Here is a 26512-nt window from a genome sequence, read left to right as displayed (position 1 = left end):
CAGTGGCGGCCTTAGGGGGTGGCGAGCAGGGCAATCGCCCGGGGCCTCGCTCTTGGAGGGGCCTCGCGCAACAACCAAGTAGAAAAAAGTTGATATTTAAAACTTTTTATTTTATCCTTGGCTATTAGTTATAACAATAAAATAAATTTAATTTATAGTACAGTATATATTAATATTAATAAGTGCCTACTATTTCAATTCACATACTTTGCACAAAGGACAAGGGCCTCGCAATGGATAAGGCCGCCACTGAGTACCATATTATATGAATAACATTTTACATAACAGCAGCATAGTTGAGTAGATGAAGTGTTTGTTGCAGGTTTATATCTTACTTTTTTTACTGCTATCCAATAAGTAAGATTCAAATCTGCAATATATTTTTAAAAGCTTTTTTGTAATGTGCATTGAAATGGCCTATTAGTGCAATATACTTTTCTAATTAAAAAAAATTAGAATTTTGTTGTTATAATATTTACCTTGCACTTTAAACATATAATTTTCATTGTATTTCCAGGTAAATGCACAGCAAGACTACACAATAACAAAAATCATCCTTGCAAGTGTTGAGTTATTGATGTAGCAACACAAATGAGTTGAGAATGTCATGTAGTATAAACTATTTATATATATAATTGTAATCAACTACTGAATGGGTTCATATCATATAACATCCTCAACTTGTTCATGTTACTAGATTGACAATTCAAGACTAGACAAGAAAGGAACTTTCTATATACTTGACATCTGTTGCTGATATACAGTATTATTAACACAATGTGTAAAAATTAAAATTGTAAAAAAAATGGAAAATAATTTAAATTTTTTTATTGCATAGCAAATATACGAGGGTCATTCTAAAAGAAAAGAACGTTTTGATTAGACAAGCCGCAGAGTTCTCCCACCACCCTCCACTGCTGCGTCATGTTCCAATGTTTTCACGCCAGTCTGATGCTAACAGAGAGCCACAACAATCGTTTACTGTTTACAGTGCGATTTTGAAATGTGTAACAAAATTAAAGATCCAGCCAAGTGTGAGGTTTGTGGTATAATATGCTTTTTAAATGTGAAAAAAGTCCACCCTATCAAAATTTACAGACAGATAACTGAGATTTACGGTAATGTGATGAATGAAGCTTCAGTTCGAAACAAACGGCGGGGATTGTTGTTCAGAGGCATTGTGCTTCTTCAGGATAACGCACATCTGCATGCTGCTGTGATGATGAAGAACTTACTTCAGCAGTTTAAATGGGAAATTTTTGAACATCCTTATTATAGCCTGGACTAGGCTCCGAGTGATTACATCTTTTCCCAAAATTGAAAGATTTTTTGGCCGGGAATCACTATGGAAGTGACAACAAACTGAAAGAGGCCATTAATGACTGGTTCAAGAACTTGGCAGTAACTGAGTGTGCAGAAGGCATAGAAAAGCTGATTATACACTATGACAAATGTTTAAATTTGTATGGTGACTATGTAGAAATATAGCTAAGGTATCATATGTGTTGTAAAATAAGTTTTGTTTCATTATCTTAAATAAAAATATCTAGAGAAACAAATGTTCTTTACTTTTAGAATGACCCTTGTAGTTACATGTTATTGCATGTTGTAACTACAAAATACTGATTTTTTTGTTAAAATAAAAAAGGTATGTTGCACTAATAACCCATTTCAATGTAGAAAACTTTTTAAAAGAAAAAAAATGAAGATTCAAACCTGCAACATATAGTATAGTAAATGAACAATTCAGCCACTCAGCTGTTACTTCACCAGCAACTTTTAAAATATTATCCACATAACACAGGACGTAAGGAACATGGAAAACTTTAGATTCATTTTTCTCGTGAATGCTTGAGAGCTGCATGGAGTGGTTTTACCATAGATTACTGGAAAGGTAGTCCAATTTCAGTGAGGTCGATGTACAGTAATATCATGGTGGAGAAGATCATTTCTAGTGGACTCCTTGTTAGTAGGAGAGCAGTTAAAGATTTGTTTATATTTCTTATCAGAGTGAATATTTAAACATCTTAATATAAACTATGATTGGATCAATAGTAATGAAGAGAGTAAAATTTTTTCTTTCTTGTTAAGAAATATATGCAATCTGATAATACATTTCATTTTCCATGATATTCATAATATCATGATAGAAATAAGATCAATATAGAATAAAATTTTTTATATGTTTCTTAACTGATTTAATTCAATCTAGTCTAAAGCTTAGTATTACTGATTTTTACGAGATGTACTTGTCCATAAATATTTGAGATAATCATCTGTAATATGAGATTACTCTCCATAATATTTATGACAGTAGTATTAAATTTTCTCATGTTAAAATCATTCATGAAAATGGTATTTTACTTTAACAATTTAAATATATTTGCTTCAGTCATTTGAAATATCTAAAGTAAATCTATGTAGAATTACAGTATAAATTTTAATAGTTAAAAATAAAAGAGACAAGTATTTAAACAAAATCTTCTTGATATTTTCCAAACATAATAATAAGCTCCAAAATTTTCTTTCTTACTTTTGATGATTTCATAAGACTTACGCAATACAAATCATTAATGATACAAGGAGTCCTACCAAAAGCAGATATACCACCATCTATTGATAATGATAATAATGATTAAATAATTTAATTTTCAGTTAGCTTTTAGAAAAATTCATAAGAACTCTTGTAAATTGAATGAGAGCATTACAAATTTTATCTTTTGAACTTCCAGAAATGGACATCTAAAGTACCTGTAATATGATATTTAACCACTTTATCAGAGACAATTATATATCTACAAGGGATGAATTATTTTGTCCAGAAATCATCACAAATTACTGAATTCACCAAATTTACCTTTAGTATAATGATGATATTATATAATTAAAATGTTTCATATCTAATTTTATAAGTTATTTTAGCAATTTAGTAGTGCTGTGATTTTAAATTAATCATTTTGGAAAAGAAATTCTTCCCAGTCATTGGAGCACTTCAATGAAGAATTATTAAAATTATACTTTATTATAATAATGTTTGTAAATGCATTTTTTATCCAGTAGAAAAGAAACGACACAATTCCCAAGTTAGTTGAATTTATATTGATTTTACTTGAGTGTCCAAGAACTTAAGTCTGTGAGGACAAAAGATTCTTATTTTTCAAATCTGAACAACTTCAATGATATTTCACACAAAAGATGTCTTGCAATCTTGGAAATGCAACATCAGTAAAACAAAAAATTTATTCATTTACATTTAGAACAATTTTATTTGATTACTATTTATCTATAATTAAGTACATTCAGAGCTCTCTAATCTGACCAACCTGGGATTGTTATTTTGGATGATCAGAAAAGAGAATGGTCAAAGTAGAGAAGTTCTTCAAACCAGTTTTCAAGAACAACTCATTTTTATATTATACTTTTGTCCATTTTGGACATTCTTGTGAACTAGGACTTGTTATACTGAGGGAAGAGAAACACACAATTTCAAATTAAAATATATTTCATAAGAAGCTAAAAATTAGCAATATTTGCCAGATATAATCAGTCACTTTTATAATTATAACCACTTAAAAGGGTATTTTTGGACAAATATGAACTGAAATGTTATGTCCTTTGAATCAAACTCTCACCTGAGTTCAAGAATTACTAAGAAGACGATTAATTCTCAGATATTTTATTTAAATGCAATTCAGATTGGAATTCTCAGAATACAGTAACAATCTGATTGTTACTTTGATTGATTTCAAAATATCGGTGTAGGATCTGTCTCAGATTGCTCTTTACTGAAGAGGGATCAGCAAGAATTTTGATCCAAAATTCAAAATCATCATCTGAGTAATCCTTGAACTTGGGTGAGTGTCATATTCAAAAGACATAACATTTTGGTTTATTCATATAAAAAACTCCTTTTAAGTGGTTATAAAAGTGACAAAATATATTTACTATAACATAATCAAGATTACACTACAGTAAATATATTTTAATTGGAAATTGTGTGTTTCTCTTCCCTGAGTATAACAAGTCCTAGTTCACAAGAATGTCCAAAGAGGACAAAAGTATATTTAAGTAATTAAGGACAAGAAGCATTTATTAACAACTCATTTTTATGTAATAATATTTGATTTTATTCCTTTATTGTATTAAAAAAAGGAATAAAATCAATTTAATTAAACATTCAGGTTTAATTATTATTGTGTTACATTTTAAAAAAACATAATAGTGTTTTTTTTTAATCCTTGAAATTATCTTTAATTAATAGAAAGTCTCATTTTTTGAAGTGCTACAATATCCTTTTTGTATCTTTCAATATATACTGAAAAACCTCCAACAAAATGTTTTGTGCATTTACAGCTTCTGAAAAAGACTGTCAACCAGAAAATATGAAAAAACCTCTCTTATAAACCTCCATAATCTGACAATCTTCAATACCATATTCTTCAATATTTAAATATGCATTTTCACTTATTCGCTCTGCTTATTTAACTTTGTTAATGCATTCTCAAAGATTAATCTGCTCATTAGTCTCAACAGAATCAACTATGTTTTTGATAAGTGTGATATGATTCCAGCAATTAATCATTTCTGGGAAAGTTTCTTCCTTGTGCATCCACAACAAAACAAACTGTATCCAGTAAAGTTATTTTAGTTTTGGCTGTAGGATCTCTCTTGAATTCATTTAATCTATTCATTACATAAATTTCTTTCAATATTATGATATGAATGCTTTCTTTCAAAGTGAAATATTTATCTGTATTTCTGTATGTTCTAAATACATTTGTGTTTCTTGATGTGTAAATACAATACTGGCTTGGTTCTGTACACATGTACTGTTTTTTATAAATATGTTTTACTTTATCTAAATTTCCTTAATTCCCACCGTATAAATGTAATTTTATAAAAGTAATCAAACAAATTAAATAATTTCTAAATATATATACATACAGCACATATATATGTAATAAATATACTGTATTTTGACTGCAGTATTTTACTGTAATACTGTACAATTATGCATTAATACTTCAATTATGGCTAATTGCATAATTGAATAAGCATATGCTTGTGAGATGTGACTGAATCAGTCACTTGACAAAACCTAATCAGCCATGATTAAATAAGCTTCAGGTTAGAGACTACATAAAGTTAAATGCTGCAAACACAATTAATTTAGTGCAGTGTTTTCCAAAGTGTACACTAGGTGGCAAGAATGATACACTGGCACAACACAAGGTTTTATTTTTTGCAAATGAACCATTTGTATTATTTCTCTTTGTTATATTTATCAAATACTGAATAAGCAAAAATAAAAAAAAATTATGCATACTGGGATAAAAATATCCTTTGTTAAGATTAAAGAAAGAGTGAAACTTAAAAAAGATAGTCAATAGTATTTCTGGAGTGGTCATTTTATGTACAGTTTGACCGAATGAAGTATGCACCTGTCTATTATTGATAAGCGCCGCTGTAACTTATCACTTGCATTTTCAGCACACGCCACCTGTTATCAAAGAGTTTTGAGATGGATCCTTCTGATCCGTGATGAAATCGGGATGAGGCAGTTGGTCAAGAGGGGCATTTAAGCGGTGTCACATGACTGTTTTAATCGACAAAACTAATTGATGATAACTTATTTATCCCTGCTTATATAGCGTGAAATTTTTTAAGCTGTGAAGTTATGGTAATCATTTATGAAAAAGTTACAATTATATCTTTTATTTCATTCAGTTTTCTCCTTTTCAACATCTTTTTATATTTATTTTGTTGTAATTTGATTCAAAAAAGGAAATAAATAAACATATCAGCTTTCACTTGGCTCAAGTTTCATGGACCAACAGCCGTTTCATTTGTAATTGGAGAAGAAAGTGTTTTCTTTCACGGTCAGTGTAGAGTTTATTATTTTAGCCACCATCCATCCCACTGCTGTTATAAACAAGCTGTTAATTATAAATAAAAGCTCCAGCTTCCGTTCCGATGTCATTGGTGCTATCTAACCCTTTAAACATTTTCCCTTCTTCTCTATGTTCAACTACTAATTTTCCAATATCTTTTAATATTACACAAGACATCTTCATAATTTCTGCTAATCCAATAACAAATTCACTAATAAATCCAATATCGCTCTCTGAACGCTCTTTATTGTCCATTTTGTCACCTGCCTTTTGTTTCTCTTTTTTCCCATTAAGTGTTGCCTCTCATTTCCCTGAAAAGCAATTAAGTCTTGAAAGAAAGTCAAAGTTCTCTAATAAATTTATTAATTTATAAATTTTTAAATTAAATTTGCAATCCTATAGTGTACAGATTACTGAGGAATGATAAAAAGAATGGCAACCAGATCGCTACATTGGGCATTTACTCCATACTAATTAAAGACCTTCGATTTGGTTATGATAGTGTCTATGTAGGGGCTACTTTGCAAAACTTGGAATAAAGAGTCAAAGAACACAAGCACTCTATCAACAAAAATATGGATAATACCGCCATCTTAAGCCAACCAACATGATGTTAACGTTCTATGGGACCAAGCTTCCATTATTAAACCAACGACTAGCAGATACTCTATCAAATACCTTGAAAAGCTTGAAATTTATAGAGCGCAAGTAAAAACAAATTGTATAAATATTAATCATAGGGATGCTGAGTCTTTGTTCACAGCATGGAAATCGTTTTATAATGATAAATTATAATTGTGGCAGAAACTTTTTTAATGCAGAATTGTTGGTTAATTATATATATATATATATCTTTATATCTTTGTCATCATTTTGAATTTGATACTCCCCAAGCATGCAACATTGTATACGCATGCAAACTTATTATTTTTCATATTTTTAATTTTGTTATGTTCTATTTTCTTTAATGTTTTTTTTATTATTTTATCATTTAACTGGTGAAGACCTTAATGTTCTTCATCAGTTAAATGATAAAATAACAAAAATGAGACAGTCGAAAATGTTTTTACAGTATTAAATCAATTTGCTGGAGTATTTGAAAGGTGGTAATTTTTTATAATTCAGATGATATGTTCAGACACACTCAATGTGGTGTGAAGTTAAGAATGCTAACTCTTAGATTTGAAAAAAAATAACTTGTTAATTTAATTACATACAAAAAGCATTTTAAAATTAACATTCTGTTCTATATGCACATATAACATATAGACCAGAAATTTTGTCTGTTAAATCAAGGTTTTACTATACTTAAATAATGTTAATTATAATTTTTAATATTCATTCATTGTTATTTGATTATTGTTTAACTGTAATTCATTTAATTCCTTAAATTTTTGTTGATGAATTTTTAAAACTGATAAGGATGTTTCTTATAAAATCCTGTTCTAATTTAGATAGATTGTTCTTAATTACTTAGATACCAATGCTTAGATTAAAGATAAGTAAATAAATTTGAATACACAAGATCTGTGCTTTGAATTTTTTGCCTTTTAACAGAATATATCTGTCAACTTTATATATAATGGGAAGATATAAGATCAGTCGATTATATTACATAAATATTTACTATAGAATAATGTAGAGTAATATAGAATAAATGAGTCAAATTCCAAATATATAAGACATTCATTTTTACAGAATTCTAACAGAATCACAATTTTAAAAGTATTAATTAAGTATTTATGAGATACTTTAATATAAAAATTCAAAATTATTTAATATTAATCATGAAAAATTTATTTTTAAACTGATATTTTTTATTTATAAAGATATAAATAATTTTTTAAAATCTAAACTTTATTCCTATTTTTAAAATCCTATTTAAGAGCAGTACAACAGCCCGGAGAATGTTAAAAGACTTAACATTCTTTGAGTTGTACATTTACTTAACCTGTTATTTAGAGAGCCAACATAATAATGTTCACAACAAAATACTTGGCTCTCTAAATAGTAGTAGTAGGTTAGATAACTGAATAACTATGCAAACAATACATTTTGGATATTTGTTGGCTTAAATCTATTCTGTTATATATTAAAATATAATTGTTAAATTGTGTAAAAAATTTCCATGATAAATTATTAAATTTTTATAGGAAGAATGCAAGCTTTTATTATATTAATGTTTAAAAATCACAAATTCTGCATCTTTTTAAATATAAGATGTCTTGTTGTATGTATGTATATATATATATATATTTCCAACAAACAGTCTTAATAACATATATATAAATATATATCTTATTCAACAAGATGTTCTCTCCACTTAAAAAATAAGCAAGATTAATTATGTATGTATGTTTTTATTCTTATTTTGTATGGTTTATGGTAAAGTAATAAACTTACCAATTGGATATTCAATAGCCGATACTACAGTCCCCAATGTTGTCTGAAGAACTTCACTTACTTTGCGTGCAGTAACTTCAACATTGTCAGAAGATTTGATTTCTGAGGAAGAATCTAACATTAGAGAGGAATATAAAAACAATTTTAATAAAAAGAATTTCATCTTAAATATTTGATTATTAACCTAACTGAAAAAACTACTTTAATTTATAATAAGACTCAAGAAATTTTGAATATGTAGTAACTATGATCATCACAGTGACAATTTTAAGAATGTTTTTTATAAATTTTAATATAATCTTCAGATGAAAACTAACTTCATTTACATCACTCACACTGCATTTCACCCACTTACAAAACAGTAAATCTAATGGAAATTATTAAATTACTATATCAAAGATAGTAAATAGCATCTGATATAATAGTAATAAGTTTTTTTAATATCTTTGATGATATCCTAAATAACCATGAAAACTCTACTGAAAAATATGGAATATTTATATTATGGCAATAATAAAAGTGACTTTCACTTAAGAATACTTGATCTATGAGAATTCAATTAAATGAATAGTTTTGTTTTATATCTCTTCCATTTATCAGTAGTATTTGATGTAATGAGTGCCAATATTTACAACAAAATATTCTAATCACAAGTGCGATGAGATTAAAATTCCCATATGTTTTTAATTAAATGGCTTGTGTGTTCTAGTCTCCATTTTCTTTGTTCACAGAGTAACAAGTGCCATTATGCGCAAGCTTTTATCAACCAACTTCTACAAACATGTCTCTCTTTTTTTATTTAATGACACTGTGATGACCAATTTGACTCAGAAAGGAACTATGCATGGCACTGCTTAAATATAAACAAAAATGGCTGACACAAATCATTTCAGTTCCTGTGTGAGTAGTGTACAGTCGTCTTTAAACTTGGAAAACACACATGCCTTAAATGCCTTAAACTTTCACTTATATTTAAGGTGCTTGTGTTTTCCAATTTTAAAGATGATTACACACTACTCATACAGACATTAAAATCATAAATAATCTGAAATAGATATCATCTTATCAAACAAGTCAAAACAGAGAAAGCAAATTGGTCAGACAATGTCTCTTTCATGACAAACTGATTTCAGAAGCTGCCCAAATTCCACTCAAATTTGTCATCATCAATTACCATTTCAGCTATCCCTATTAATGGAAAGATTAAATTAATTAGCTTTGTTAGATTATTTAGTTTAATAAGAATAAATAGAATGTATTAAAAGGAAAATTATGTTTTTTCTCCATGACAGGACTTGTCTTCACTTTCTTGATGATCTGATGTATGAACTGGATACAGCCATTTAACTATGCAGCTTCTGACATTGACAGCAGTCTACCTTGCCAAACTGACATGGTTAATAAATACTGCACATCACTAATGCAAAATGACAAAGTTTTGTTGTTTCAATGTTTTCACTATGCTCCTGGAAGAAAAACCTTCTTTGAAAAGGCTGAGAATCATGCCTTCTAATTCAATATCCAATTTTCTTTAGGAGATGTACAAGGTGATTCACTTGAGCATGGCCGGATCATCGCATAGACAAATGAGACAAATGTCTAGTGCCCAGTTTTTAGAAGGGCCCGGTCAAACTATCTATTTTGAAAAGATTTGTAAATAAGATAGTTTACTTTTCTGTTGGACAACTGTATATAATAAACAAATAAACAAAATATATTGTTTTTTATATGGTTATTGTAAATTATAAAATCTAAAGAAAATGTGTACTTATGTTTCTTCTTATTGAAAGTAATTCTTCTGATAATTTAGATTTTTTTTATAGCAATTAAATATTTTTTATTAATAAAAAATTAAGATTTGTTTTAGTTTTTCACATTATTTAGTTTTGTTTTATTTATTGTTTTATATTTTTTGTGTGCTCTATTTCTTGTGGGAGAGGGAGGGGGCCCAGTAAGAAGAAAATGTCTACAGCCACAAAGTGGGTTAATCAAGCCCTGCACTTGGGACTAAAACACTTTTTATATGGAACTATTCCAAATAATACAAAAGGGTAAGCATGAAACATGAATGTGAAACAATTCTTTATTTCAAGATAAAGAAGTCAAATAAGTTATGTTTATGTTGCATGTTATTCAAATGTAACTGTGCAATCATGTAGTATTAAACAAAGTAAATATTCAGTTCAGAGTGAATCAAATCACCCTGTATATTTAAAAAATGATGGCATACATATTTGCCTTGTTGTGAAAAATATTCTAAAATGTTAATATATTCTAGAATATTCTTCACAATTGCACAAAGTAGCTTGGGTAGAGACACAACTTCCCACAATGTGCAATTTTTAAGTATGAGTCAAAGGTATACATCCTCTGTACTAGTAATGGTGGATCTGTAATTGTGTGTGTACTATCTGTTCAAGTAGACTTCTGGTGTATAAAAAAATGTTATTCCAAGTTTATGGTAATTTTTCTTTTTGCATACTTTAGTTTGTGATGAAGTTAGTTGTTTCTGTAGTTAATAAAGCCCATTGCTCACGCAACTTTATCTCATCCCTCTTTCATTAATGAACAAAATCCAGATTAACATCAGCTCTAAATAGTGCTTATCCCATATCAGACAACATTGTTATATATCTTTATCTATTTTCATGCTGGATTCTAACAAGTGTTTAGCACAAAAAACCCAAAAGATAGGACAAAATCAAATTAATTATATCTCAATTTCAAATAGATAAAATGAAAAATTTTAATGAATTAAGAAAAAAATTTTTAAGATGAGTATTACATCAATTTGATTACCTTCTTTAAAACATTTATCGCAGACACGAACTGGTGATGGACCCCAACCTTTGTCAGGAACAGGTTTAGAATTAGAGGAACAGTCATCACAGAATCCACCTCCACATGCTCTGCAATGATGTTTCTCATCTAATGCTTCAAACAATTTTTTGCATTGACCACAATTCTATGTTTTAAAAAGTAAGTTGGCAATTAATTTTATATTAAAAAAGCTGGAACTCAATTTGTTATTGACACATACTGTTATTTGTGAATTTGGTACCCAATAACTAGGAGCAACTTTATCTGCCATCCAACTACTGAGCATTTTTGTAGGTCTTGCACTAATAGAAGACATTGTTTCAGATATATACTGGACACCATCAAGAACTCTCTGAGCAGCATTCTGATTTCCTAATGGATGAAGTGAATCCTGTAACATGTAGAGATAATTAATAAAAATAGTAACATTAAAAGTTTTAATTGATGCAAATTGAGAAAAACAATAATTTTTCCACTTCTCAAAGTTAAATTATTCTAAAAGCATTTTAATGTGTTAAAGATAAATCATCATAACTATAATTTTAATTTTCTTTATTTATTTAAAAAAAATAGCTCATTTTTAGCAAGATAAAAAAATCAATTTAAATTAGATTGAAGCAGGTCTGAAGACAATAAATTTCTGATAACTTATTCAGAAATTAGTTTGATAAAGTTATAAAATTAGCATAACAAATGATTCCCCCACTACATTGTTTTCATTTATTTTATTTTAAAAATTAATTCATTTTTACCTTTTAAACTGGGATATTAATTAAAAATTTAAGATCATGAACTTGTTTAAATTTATGAAGGAAGCATCAATACATATTGCAAAATAAAAGAAAACAATGCTGTATTCTAACATCTCTATGTAATAGTAAATATGAACTATTACAGAAGAGACAGGCACTTTTGACTTTCTTAAATTTAAGGTTTTTCATATTTGATGTAAAGAATCCTTAATTTTTAACATGGCAAATTTTTAAGAAAACTTTACTTAAATTACATAATAACAAATTAGATTGTAAAATGATAATTACAAAAAATAATTAAGATAACAATTTAACTATTATTTTCTCAATCAAGAAATATAACATATCATAACGAGAAAATTAGATATAATTAGAATCAAAATTTCTGGGATTTATCAATCAACTTATGGATAAAGAGATATTCTATACATAAATAGCACTAATAATTCATAAACAGTTAAGTTTGTTTATTCTATTAATGATGTAAAATATCATATTAGTGATGGTATATTTCAGCATCTACATGTACAGTAGAACCTCGATTATCCGCCCTAATTGGGGACTGGGGTTGGCGGATAATTGAAAAGTCGGATAACCGAAAAGTATGAAAAAATCCATTATTAGTGTAGTATATTATTATATCCCATGTAATTAGTATATCGCTATTAACCTATTTTGCGTTGAATTTTCATCGATGTTAAGCCTAACAAAAATTTTTTAAAATAATAATCGTCGCTATTGTAGCGCCACATCACTAGCGGACATTTGAAATTTGCTGACTAGGACGGTCGGTTAACCAAGGGGTCGGTTGATCGGGGGCGGATAATCGAGGTTCTACTGTAATACAAATTAGGAATGAACAAAATTTGTTTTAATTTTTAATTTAGTAATAATGAGTTGACTGTCCCTAAAAAAAAATATATAATATAAAAGTTGATAGATTTTGTTGTTAAAATACTTGAAAACTATTCCAGAAAAATTTGTTATTAGTACTGAAAAACAAATCTCCAATCTTTATTAAAAACATTGGACCAATGTTTTTAATAATTTTTTAAATAGGTTTAAACACAAAAATCTAACGGTAAAGATACATATAACATAAACGATCATTCATTGATAAATTCCTATATATCTCTTCATCAATTGAATTAAATCTATTGATGTTACAACTTAAGAAGATATTAAAAATCAAATAATCAATCTTAATTTGTTATAAAGTTGCACTTTGACTAATTAAACTACAAATCTATGTAATTTGGATTAAAGGTAGGCAATTAAGTCACCATTTCATATTAAATTAAATAAATAATTTAGAATATTCTGGATGAAAAGCTTGATCTGGAGTGGAACTTGGATTTACAACTTCTATTTGCCATGCAGATATATTGCCAAGTATGTTATCCATTTGATCTCTGCTTCCAGTTTAAATATTTAGAAAATATAACCAAACAGGTAGCTCACTGCATAGTCTGATGATTACTAAAATCCCATAGCCCTCCTTGGTTACATCTTCTAAAATCATTTAGTTTGGAAGCAAAGATTGGATGGAGATCTGGATAGCAGAAGTTGCAGATTCACACCCTGCTTGGATCAATCTTTATTTCCAGAATATTCTAAATTATTTACTTAATTCTAAATATTAAGTTTAATAAAAGATAGTAGCATATTGCCTACCTTTAGTCCAAATGACAGAGCATTTGTATATTTAATTAGCCAAAAAGCAATCCAATAATAAATCTAGCTTGATTATTTGATAATTATTATGATTTTGGCTTAATTTCTTACATGATATTAAAATCTTTCACATCTCAATTTAGATATTTACAAAATTATTTTATCAATACTTCAGCAAGCTCATTAAAGTAATAATAACTTGCATAAGTATAATAAATGATTTTAATGCAATTTAACTAAGAATGATCAGAAGATATAAAAACAAAAATTTTTAATAGTTTAAATATTTACAGATTATTAAAAAAATTTTCTAAATTCCAATACTTATTGTTGTAAAATCTATTTCATTATATTTTATTTTATTAGTTAAGTTCCATTAATTATAATTTGTAAAATTGTAATCGTTAACTAATCACCAAACATATGCCGTAAATCCATCGGGCTAGTATTAAGGCTAATTACTAAATAAATTACGAAATTAATTTGGCACTAGAGGTAAGCGTTAGGTGCCATCTCTTATTAATATTAATAATTATAAATAAATTAATTAATTTAAATAATTTAGAACCGCTGGGAGAAAAATCGGCCCGGAGCGGGACTCGAACCCCACAACTCCTGCTTACCGTGCAGATGCGTTGCCAGTTACGCTATCCAGACCTCCGATCCGATCTCCTCTTCCAGCGTATAACTATGTAACCATCGACGGTTATTACAATGCCGGCTGGGGACACATTCAGTGCCCACGTCCTACTCCTATAAGGCACTCAACCGGCCATCGCAAGCCCCGGCAAGGCGTAATNAGTTATACGCTGGAAGAGGAGATCGGATCGGAGGTCCGGATAGCGTAACTGGCAACGCATCTGCACGGTAAGCAGGAGTTGTGGGTTCGAGTCCCGCTCCGGGCCGATTTTTTCTCCCAGCGGTTCTAAATTATTTAAATTAATTAATTTATTTATAATTATTAATATTAATAAGAGATGGCGCCTAACGCTTACCTCTAGTGCCAAATTAATTTCGTAATTTATTTAGTAATTAGCCTTAATACTAGCCCGATGGATTTATGGCATATGTTTGGTGATTAGCTATATTACATCAGGTTTAGCGATGTTTATATGTAATCGTTAACATTTCTAAAAATTGGTAATTAAATAAAAACAACTTTGCTTAGTACATAATTAATTTAAATATTAATAAGAGATGGCGCCTAACGCTTACCTCTAGTGCCATATTAATTTCGTAATTTATTTAGTAATTAGCCTTAATACTAGCCCGATGGATTTATGGCATATGTTTGGTGATTAGCTATATTACATCGGGTTTAGCGATGTTTATATGTAATCGTTAACATTTCTAAAAATTGGTAATTAAATAAAAACAACTTTGCTTAGTACATAATTTGTCTACAAAGATTTATTTTATTACTAGGACTTATTATGCTGGTGACTTTGTTCTGCACATGTGAAAAATAAAGATTGTTTTTTTTCTGATATGTTTTCTTAAATTGCAGAACAAAGTCACCAGTATAAGTCCTAGTAATAAAATAAGTCCTTGTAGACAAATTACGTACTAAACATAAGATAAGGACACAAAGGCATATAATTTGAAAAACAAATTTGCTATTTACATACACCAGGCCATATATGATGTATTTCTGTTCTGACTACTGTTTCCCAAGGATCTTTATTTCCATACCAATATTGACGACTTCTATAGATTACCCCACAGTTTGAACATTCTAATACATATCTGAAAAATATTTTCAATAATTATTGTAGTAATTAGTTTTTTATTTTAAAAAGAATCTAATTTAATAATGACTTCTTGTACAGTAGAGCGTCGTTTATCCGAAAGCCGGTTATCTGAAACATCGGTTAACCAAAAGCATTCCAGTCTGCAAATTTAAATTTTCGCTAGTGCTGTGGCACTGCAATCTTTGGCTATATCTTGGGCTATTCCAATATTTTTTTTGTTGGTGTGTGTGTTTTAGCTGGCAGCACTGGCACTTTTTGTGTAGTGTTTTTCTGAGATTGTGTGTCATGCTGAATCAAACATTTCTCATACTAGATTAACTTCTAAAGAATAATTTTTTTTTGTTTTTATATTTTTCAATATATTTATTTTGTTTGTAAAAAATAAATAAATAAATTTTAACAATACAATAGCCACGATTATTATTTTAAAAAGTTTACATTAGGCTTAACATTGATGGAAATTCAACGCAAAGCGACACACAATGGAAAAAAATTTCAACACTGGATAGGTTAATGTATTTTTTTGTACATAATCAGTTATCCGAACAACCTCAGTCCCCAATTGATTCGGATAAACGACACTCTACTGTAATTTATTCAATCCTAACACTAGTCAATTCTTTCCACAATTAACAACAAAATAAGTTATTTTTTATTGTAAACTAACCTACAAAAACATTTTCAATATGTTCACCTTCAGAAGAAACTTCCTGTAAATAAATATATGAGAAAACATTTTATGGTACAAATGCAGCTCTGAATGAGGCAATTTGGACTCTCAAATTTTAGACCCCTCTGGATAACCAAAAAAGCCAAAGAAACCATATATATATATATATATATCAAATAATCTTTATTTCTTTCCCTGACACTATGAGGCACAGTTGGGCAGAGTACACTGTAGCCTTTTGGCTTATAAATGGTAAGATTCCAAAATTAAAATAGGAACAGTCAGGTATCATTCTTCAGCAAAATTCTCCTCCTCACACCAACAAATCGCAAAAAGAAGAACATGGACCTCATCAGCCTGGAAGACTGAGCACTCTAGGAGAAGAACACACGCGTCAAAGAAAAATTCTTTTCCATCTGAGAACACAGACAAGGCACACCCAGTGCCATTACCAGTCCTTGATGAATTGGTGAAAACTTCCACATCTACTGAATAACACTGTCTTGCATACAGATCCCTCCTGTGGGCTGCATGTGGAAGTTCGTGTACTTTTTTGTTAACCTTGTATGTTGCCGAAGTGAAGAAACCTCGAATATTGACCTTGAATCCTCTGGAAATAAAATATAACTTTGCAGTCTTCTGAAGCTGTAGGTAGATGGGAAGCTTTTTGGCAATGACCTGCAGGGACTGATTGGAGGCAGTGGAATATGCACAGGTAAGCCAGATTAAAGCTCTCCTCTGTGCCAACAACAGTCTGTATTTGTAATATGAGTGGCCACTTCTAACAGCACATGCATAAGTGATTATTGGTATGAACACAATTGTAAATTGGGTTGAGGGCATCAAAACCCAGACTCAGACCCCACTTATTCTTGGAAGCTCTTTGACGACTGTTGACAATGTTTGTTCTATTTGTCATGTTTAATATGCACCTGTCAGGTAAGTTACTTGTCCAAAATTATGCCCAGAAAGTTGAGCTCTTTAATTAACGATTGTAACATACCTCCCTTCTATCTTGACATATAGAGTCCCTTTAATATAAGTCTATGTTGTGTGACCTCAAAGAAAACAATACCTCTTGTTTTTGAAGCATTAAAAACAAGTTTTTTGTGCCTGCCCCAATCACACACTACTGAAAGGATATTATAAGCTGCAGTCTCGAAGGCCTTCCTGGAGTTCACAGGAAAGATGATGAATGCATCGTCCACATAAATGAAGATGCAGCCATTGAAACCAAAGTCCATTCTCAAGAAGTTATCAAAAAGAATGTTCCATAAAAGAGGCCCACAGACAGATCCCTGTGGACAGCTCCTCTGATAAAGATATTGTGAACATAGTGGCTTCTCTATCGGAAAGGAAGCTTTCTGCAAGGTGAAAGAGGTTTGCAAAACAGCCACTTTGTGCCAGCCTATGGAGGGAATCTGTGGCCACCAAGCAGTGTTGAATGCATTTTGAAGATCAAGACTAATCCTGAAAACATTACTGTGTTCAAGCAGCTGCCATATGTTGTTAGTGAGATCAACTAGGGTATCTGTCATGCACCTCTGCTGGAAAAAGCCATATTGAGCAGAATGAGAAAGCTTGCTAACTTCCAGTTGCCAGGAAAGTCTGTCTTAAAAGATCCTGTCAAGTACCTTTCCTAAAGAGGAGAGAAGCGAGATGTTCCTCATGTTGCCCAAGGTAGAAGGTTCATTCCTTTTTTTTTTGGGAATCACCACCAGCTGAGCCTGCTCCCAGGCCTTAAGAAAGATACCAAAACTGAGGCACAAGTTGTATGTATTCAGCAGCATATCAGGATGAATCTTCCAAATCTCCTTAATGAGTTTTGATGCTATGAGATCAGAACCAGGAGCTTTCTTCTCATTAAGTTTATTAATAATATCACTAACTTCAAAAAAGTGAATGGAGGATCGTTGTCAATGAGCCTTCTCATTGGAATAAATGCTTTGATGTTACTTTGTTCCAAGGAATCCTCCTCCAGATTGTCTGGAGAACAGAAGTTATTGAAAAGATGGCCCATAATGGTCTCCAGAGAAGCATTCCCTCCTCCAAGGTCATTGGCACTACTCAGAACACACTGTGTTTTAAGTTTATCTGAACAGAATTCATGAATAAAACCAGGGGCAGATCTAGGTTTTTCAGGGCCTAGGGCTTATTGAAGTCCAATGGGACCCCATTTTTTGTTAATACAAATAATACTATAAATTATCATTATAATTNACCACACTTAATAGAAATGTACTCAATATTACATTTCACATGTAGAAGTTATCATCAACAATGCATAGTTTTATTTCATTATATAATATACAATGACTCCAGTTTACCAGGTTTTTAAAAAATTTCTATTATAAAAATTTGGGTCATGGAACCATTACAATTATACTGGGTTGCATGGGCAAAAAGATTGAGAAACACTGCCTCAGATCATTAAACATAACCAACCCCACTGAATATCTTTTTGTGGGCTTATGCAATATGTTGTTACTGTTTTAATAAAAAGGATAACCCTTGCAATCTCCAATGTTATACAGGAAATGCTAAACAACACTTGGTAACAAATCAGTAATCAATTGGGCATTTTTAACGAACTAAAGAAGCACATGTTTTGCATACATTCAGCAAACCTCAACAACTTCACCTTATATATTNCAATGGGACCCCATTTTTTGTTAATACAAATAATACTATAAATTATCATTATAATTATATTATTAATATTAACTATTTTTTACTATACAATAAGTGCTCATTGTTAATGAAAAAGTATAAAAAATTTATGATAATAATTCAATTTTTGTGGGCCCTTAGAACTTGGGGGCTCAGGGCTTAAGTCCTCTTAGTCCCTACGTAGATCCATCCCTGAATAAAATCCCATCAATCACTACCAGCATTGGAGCAAAAGTCTTTCCACAAGTCATACTTTGATTTTTTTATGGTATCCTTATAAAGATGCTATATGAGATACTCTTTCCTGAAAGTATCTTGTTGACGATCCCAACATTGTTGAAAACATTTATAGAGCTGGATGTTAGTAATTCTCATCACAGAGAGTTCATTACTCCACCATGGGATCACCTGTTGACCAAATTGCTTTCTAGGAATAGCTAGGTCATAAGCCTTATCAATCCTAGCGATAACATTGTCAATGAAACTCTCTGTTTGATCCATAGTACATATGCAATCAACATCGATGTCCAGACCCTGCAAAGTATCAGCAAAAGGCTCCAGTCTGCAGAGTTAATATTGAAAGGCAAGAAACCATACCTCTAGTTGTGACCCTTGGCAAGATATTTGCCACCAAAGTTTAACCAGACTCCTTGTTAAACATGCAATAGGATTAACAGAACATGTAGTATGACTAATTGTGCTTTGGAAATAGTTGGAAGTAGTTGCAATGGCATTTCTCATGTTTTACAAGCTTTTAGCAGTTTCTAGTATAGTATAAACCAGTTGATTTTTAGCATTCTGTTTTGAGAAATAGTTCCAGATTTTTCAAATTTTATTCCCTTTTTAGGATCTTCAAAATTCCAAATAGACTAATTTTAGGGGCTATATCCTGTGATTTTTTTACTCTTATGGACATAATCTACAGCTCTGATAAGATCCCAACCACCTTATTCAGGACTATATTTGTACTATAGATATCCTATAGATTAATTTATAGGAACAAATTAAAGCATTTTGTTAATTGTGGTGCAATGCTTTTAATATTGGTAAGTTAGAGATAAACTTTTAAGTATTCATTTTAATAATAATTAAAATTATAAAATATTTACCCTGACCAAGCATATTTAGCTAGCCCAAGCCATGGCATATCTGAAGAAGCACATGTTTTAGGATTTACAACCATCTCTTCACCTCTTTCATAACAACTCTGAAATAAACAGTTCATATTTTCAGTCTGTTAAGAGTGATTTATAATTATTTATCATACTTAAAAATAAAATCAATTAAGATTTTAAATGCTTATAATAGATTTTGAATATCCTAATTACAAATACTTTATCATCTAAAGTTATTAAATATTTAAATTTTTCAATTTAATGTTACATTTTAATAATTATACAGAATAGCTACAAAGTGTTATAAATTAAATATATGTTATAGCCTGATAGTTATTCTGGTCTTATCATTTAATTGTTAGATAAATTTAGGCTTGAATATGAATTTAAATGTATGTTCATTTTCTTCACAAATTTAAATTTTTCCTCAAGCTCTTCTGAACATCATATTCCATGTTGATGGGTGGAAGTCATTAAAGCAGTCTCTGATAGTTGTTTTAGGTATTCAAACTATGTATGGTAGAATTTAGAAATTTTTTCTTTCACAGTGCTCAAAAGCAAATAATTACTTATTAAGTTTGGACTCTGTGATCCAGTAACTGCATAGCCTCCTCATTCAATCTGTGACCGAAGGGTCGGCACCTCTTTGGTGCCCTGTCAGGATGACACCACCGCGTCTCGGCGGACACGGAAGCCGCGTTATTTAGGTCACGCGAGCGGTCGCGTAACGGGGCGATCAGAGTCGAGATAGGAGGAGAGACAGCGCACCGGAAGTGATTTACTCAGACGCTTTTTTAACGTAACAACTGTTTAATGGTTAACGATAGGATATACATTAGGGCTGCTATTAGATACATTGCTCGCTTTAGTATATAATAGTATTTAGATATTAAGATATTAAGATATTACGTTTCTTCCCGTTTTGAGAGAGAGAGTTTACAGAAGTTCGCGTGTCGATATTTACCTTGTATGAAATCCCAAAAGAAGACAGTTCCGGACTCAGAAAACAGAAGACACAGTTCTTAGGCGTAGAAATATCCAAAGGCGAAGAAATATCCAAGGGCAAAGAAATATCCAAAGGCGAAGAAATATCCAAAGGCGAAGAAATATCCAAAGGCGAAGAAATATCCAAAGGCGAGGCACAGGGATAACGGGAGTGGTCCGAACGAGGAACTGGTGACGACTGACTCACTTTTGTTGTCGTGTCTAATGTTGAATTGTTAAAATCGCGCTATTAGGTCGAAAGGTGCTGAGAAAGCGTCGTTATTACGCCTGAGAACTTAGCAGATGTTTAGCTCCCAGTTGTAAAAGTTGACAGTTATTAAACAAAAGTATAGCTGTACTGTGATCTTATGACACCGTGGAATGAAGGTAGAACTACAATGTGATATTATGATGAGATGATATAAACACATCCGAATTCGGAATCTCACAAATCTATCAACCAATGAATTTGTTATTGAGGTTTTAGCTAAACCAAAGATAACACTCACATATAGGAACTTTGAAGTCATTCTGTATGCATAATTATTATACTTATCATTGTAAATGTAAATTATTGCATCTGTGACATTTTAACTTGTACATTATTTGTAAAAATTAGTATATTTAAAATTTAATTTTTAATTGAAAACACATATGAATGATTGATTATAATACATATATATTTTATATTATATTAAATTATATTATGATTATATACATATAATTATAATTGTAATAATTTCCCTTCAACATCTTATATGTAAACCAAATTAATCTTGATTTTTAAAACGAATCATCTCAGATATAATGCAATTTAATATACTGAAAATGCCACAAAACTGACATTTTACAATTTTTAACATTATTATTATTATTATATAATCATGTCATCACTTTACAAGATTCTTACCTCTTGCATTGCAAACAAAATATACAATCATATTGATGAACATGACATTCCTACAGAACAACAAAAAGGCTGCCGTTGAAATTACAAAGGTTGCAAAGAACTACTACTTGTTGACTCAAGTTCATAAGCAACACATGCCATACATTGATTACAGAAAGGCATTCGACAGTGTCCCACACGCTTGGCTGCTGCACACACTTTGCATCTATAAAATCCATCCCTATCTCATTAGTTTCCTTGGTTCTACCATGCTTCATTGGAGAACAACATTACATCTTAACAATCCATAACACTCACATAAAAACAAATCAAATACACATCAAGTGAGGAATTTTTCAAGGAGATTCCTTAAGTCCTCTTTGGTTCTGCCTTGCACTTAATCCTTTATCTAACACATTAAACAAAACACAATACGGCTACAATATTAGACACAACAAAACAACACGGTTCACTGAATATCACACCTCATGTACATAGACGATATCAAACTTTACACATCCACTCAAAATAAGCTTCATCAGCTCTTTCCTCCCTTGCATTGGAAACTGACAACCATACCCATCTAGACCAAGAAAGGATATTACATCTCTTGATGGAAAAATCATATATTTAGCATTTGGAAAAAATTTAAATATAAAAAACATCAAAGGAGAACTCCACCATCAACTGTAAAGAGAACAACTCCCTGGTGCAAGCCTGGAGAGCCTTATTCAAGCTCCAAAATACCACTTTCCAAGGGTAGTCATGTAACATTCACAGGTGACCAAACATTACAAATCATCCTTTGGTGGCGGCAAGTGTTTTTGCCACCACCAAAGGTTGATTTGTAATGTTTTTGCATGCCGAGGAAGGGAAGTAGCCTCCAGATAAAGGTTGACTCCACTGCAAGATTTGTTATTTCCTATTGGTATGTGAAGGAGAAAAGGAAGGAGGACACGCATAGAGTTCATCCATAAGAAATTTTGTAATTTTTCAAAATTAATTCTGATTATTAGACTGAATAAAAAATTGACAACTTAACTGCCTACTGTTAGTCAAAATTATATAATACTAGCTGCAAGGACCCGCTTCACTGGGTTTTTATTTGTTTGTACATTTGTATGTAATATAGTTTTTGTTTTTTATATATAAAAGACTGTTTTTCTAAGTAATCTAGAATCTAGCTGCAAGGACCCGCTCCGCTGGGTTTATATTTGTGGGCAAAAAGTAACGATAGTGAAGATTAAGATAATTACATTGTAGCCAATCTTACCCATTTTCACAGAATGCAAGAATTAGGTCCCCCGTTTCCAGACTAATTAGAGACCTGGTCCCGATTCTATTTCTGAACGTCCCCTGTTCATGTCCAGTCAAACGAATTATTTTCAACGTTTCTGGAACGTTTACAATCGTTCTATAATCGAACCAATATTCAAATTTTATGTTCGAATTTAATTCGAATATTGTTCGAATTAAATTCGAACAAATTCAAACAAATTCGAACAAAACATTCGAAATAGAAAGCCACTTTCAACCACTTTCAGCCTCATATCTCCCGCANCTTTCCCAAGACCAAATCGCTTTGGATAGAAGACAATGCTGTGCGTTTGGTGGGATCAGCAGGGTATTGTCTACTATGAGCTGTTGAAACCTGGTGAAACTGTCAATGCTCACCGCTACCACCAACAACTGATCAAATTGCACTGTGCTCTGCGTGAAAAAAGGCTGGATTATCAGCAAAGACACGACAAGCTGATTTTCCTCCACGACAATGCATCATCGCATGTGTCAACATTGGTCCGAAACTACTTGGAGACACTCAACTGGAAGGTGCTACCCCATCCCACTTATTCACCAGACCTGGTCCCTTCCGACTATCACCTCTTTTCATCGATGGGCCACGCGCTTGCGGAGCGGCACTTCGATTCTTACAAAGACGTCCGAAAATGGCTTGATGAGTGGTTTGCCTTGAAAGAGAAGAAATTTTTTGGCATGGTATGGGTATCCACACATTGCCCGAGAGATGGAACAAATGTGTCACTAGTGAGGGAAAGCACTTTGAATAAATTTGTTTTTGCTTTCTAAGAAAAAAACGTGTGTTTTTCTGACTAAAAAACAGCGGATTTAAGCTTATATGCCTATGTAGATCTTTCTTAGACACCCCTTCTTCATTTTTCATTTTATTAAAATAACATAAGTTACATTTCCTGATTTCGCTGAGCATTATCAGGATAATGCTCAGCGAAATCAGGAAATCTTAGACACCCCGTATAATCCTAACATAATGATTATTATACATAATTATTATATAAAAGAGCAAATTTTGAAAAGTGGCATCTTATAGCTTTATGGGGCCCAGACAAATTTGAATTAGGGGGCTCCACATACTGTGCTGAATACAGACATTTTTCTTTGGGAGATATTTTCTTATAAAAGCTATGTTAGAGGCCTTCTGTTGGTGATGCCCCCAGGTAATTGCCCATAGAACAATGTGCCATTGATTTTAAAGTTGCATTTTTTATTAAATTGTTTGCATTTTCTATATGAAAAACTTATGGGCCACGCCATCCATCTTGTCAAGTTATAGAGATGAACAAACATAAGCATTTAAAATTAATATTCATTTTCCAATTACCTAATCCAGATGTTTGACATCTGGATTTTCAATGCTTTGCTGCATTTACATAATGTGTATTTCATTATGTAAAAATACATAAAATGACATTTATTGTTTTAATAATTAATGAAACAAAGTAAAGTTAATAAGTATATAATATTTGTATACATACAGTATGTATATAAGAATCATACTCTATGTAGAAAAATAGATGTTATAAAAGTATATATGATGTTTTCATTTATTTACTCAGTCAGGGATCCAAAAATTTATACATTATAAAACAACTTTTGAAATAGTTTGAATAACTCATATATTATTATTATCATTATAGTTTAAATAATACATTACCTACAGACTTAATTTTATACATTATTCTAAGAATATAATGAATTTTATTCATTGTATATATAGAATAATTCAGGAGAAATATTATATTTAATATTTACCAAATACCACAGTTTCACATTTTGAAAGCATTAAAATATCTAATATAGTAATGTTTTTTAAAATGACAAATTTCAGTAGTGACTGCAACCATTACTGAGTCAAGATCTATTGCTTTTCAATAAATAAGATTAGAAGTCATAAATTCAACATTAATGTAAAGCTCTTGAAAAATCTTATAAGAAGATCTAATATTTTTGTTTACATTATACATACTCTTCTGGTTAATTTAAACAAAAAGTAACATTTCCTATATGAATATTTTAAATGGAGAAATATCAGAAACTTTCAATTCATAATATATGCTTAAAAATAAAAAAAACAGCTTAATTAAAATGGGTTAGTTACATAGAAAAGATGATTATTTATCTAGAAAAATCTAAAAGGATTTTAATATTGTACCTATTTTTTTTAATTTTAAGTTATATAAAGGGTAGTAAAAAATTTTAGCTACATTCTTAAGNTATTGAATACTACGGGTGCCTACTTATAAATGATTTCATATTTAAATTAGTATGCATTTTTAAGACTTGGAGATTTGTCAAAAGTTGTCTGAAAAGCCTGGCAAAGTAAAGGAAATTTAGTCTAAAAGTAATGCTAGACACCCCCGAAAAGGCTTGTGATGATATATTTTTTTTATTGTTACTTATATTAAAAGTTTTCAGTAGTTTCGGTAAAGATCTTCATGACTCAGTTTAAGTTGGTAAACAGTAATTTTTGAAAATTTGATTATAAACAAATCTTAAATATCTCTAAGAAAGATAATAGCATGTCACACAAATCTTATAGGTCGCGTCATCCTGTCTATGTATACCTTCTAATATTTATTATATTCCAAAAGTGTGGCATCTATTATTAAAAAAAAACATACTACTGTATTGAAAATGTTTTTCTAGAGTGAACATATGTTATTATATATAACTAACAGCTGTATACAAATTAATATGNTATAATTAATTAGCCAATATTTGATATTCTAAAATTTGAAAGTTTTTTAATTTGATGTTCCAAGAATCCCACTCCCTGAAGATGGACAAAAGTAAGTATGCAAGTGCTTAAGAATTTAATTCTTTAAAATTCTATTTAAAACATTAGTAATTATCCGAATAATCTTATTTTAAAATTGAATTATTATTTTAAGATAATAATAATACAGAGCTATCTCTCCGTGTAAGTTAAATTCAACAAAACACATCAAATTTGGTAGGTATTTTGTTGAACTGTACATGTTTGTCAAAATGCTACAGAGCAAAAGAAAAAAAAACCTTGATTAAGTGTATTCTAAAAAAAAATTTTAAGTGAACATTTAAAGAGTAGAGTTTATTCTCACTGCATTAAGGATGCCAATGATTGTAGCTTTACTATCAAAGTTGAAGGACCTAAGTCTAAAAAACAATTATAGATACGCAATGACGTTAATTATTAATATATATTTTGATTTGATGTTTTAAGAAATTTATATTCACTTTAATTTTTAGATAATTACTCCCTATTTATGGAAAAAAAACTTATTACGTTCCTTTTTAACTAATAATGACTCATTTGTTTGTCTGACAAGAGTTAAATCCAAAGCAAATTGGTTTTAAAATAAACAAAGGTGTAGTACCAAGAATTGAAACTAAATGCTGCCAAGTATCCTTTCCTAAATTTGTAGAGCAAAAAATAGATAAGTATAATTTACAGTCAAATTCTATTTTTTAAATAATATTTCATTTATATACTTTGACTCAATATTACACTAAAGGTTAATATAAAATTTGCATTATATATGTTTAAAAAGTTACAAAACCTAATTTCCTTCATAGAATTTATTTATAAAGCAAAAATAT

General features: G+C 30.4%; 1 protein-coding gene across 1 annotated transcript in view; it reads right to left on the bottom strand.

Annotated features, from left to right (window-relative positions):
- LOC111623334 (zinc finger FYVE domain-containing protein 1-like) overlaps positions 1–26512 on the bottom strand; it is a 56491-nt gene that overhangs the window by 2685 nt on the left and 27294 nt on the right. Inside the window, exons 9-13 of the mRNA XM_023365870.1 lie at positions 19741–19865; positions 15169–15286; positions 11335–11505; positions 11094–11259; positions 8295–8408 (exon numbers count right to left, since the gene is read on the bottom strand). Of these exons, the coding sequence (XP_023221638.1) occupies positions 8295–8408; positions 11094–11259; positions 11335–11505; positions 15169–15286; positions 19741–19865 (694 nt within the window). The remainder of the gene's footprint in view (positions 1–8294; positions 8409–11093; positions 11260–11334; positions 11506–15168; positions 15287–19740; positions 19866–26512) is intronic.

The sequence above is a fragment of the Centruroides sculpturatus genome, unplaced genomic scaffold (assembly GCF_000671375.1).
Source record: "Centruroides sculpturatus isolate CEXI.00-Female unplaced genomic scaffold, Cexi_2.0 scaffold339, whole genome shotgun sequence".
In the NCBI taxonomy this organism is placed as follows: Eukaryota; Metazoa; Arthropoda; class Arachnida; order Scorpiones; family Buthidae; genus Centruroides; species Centruroides sculpturatus.
The sequence above is the reverse complement of the archived record's forward strand: the minus strand, read 5'-3'. Positions and strand labels throughout refer to the sequence as shown.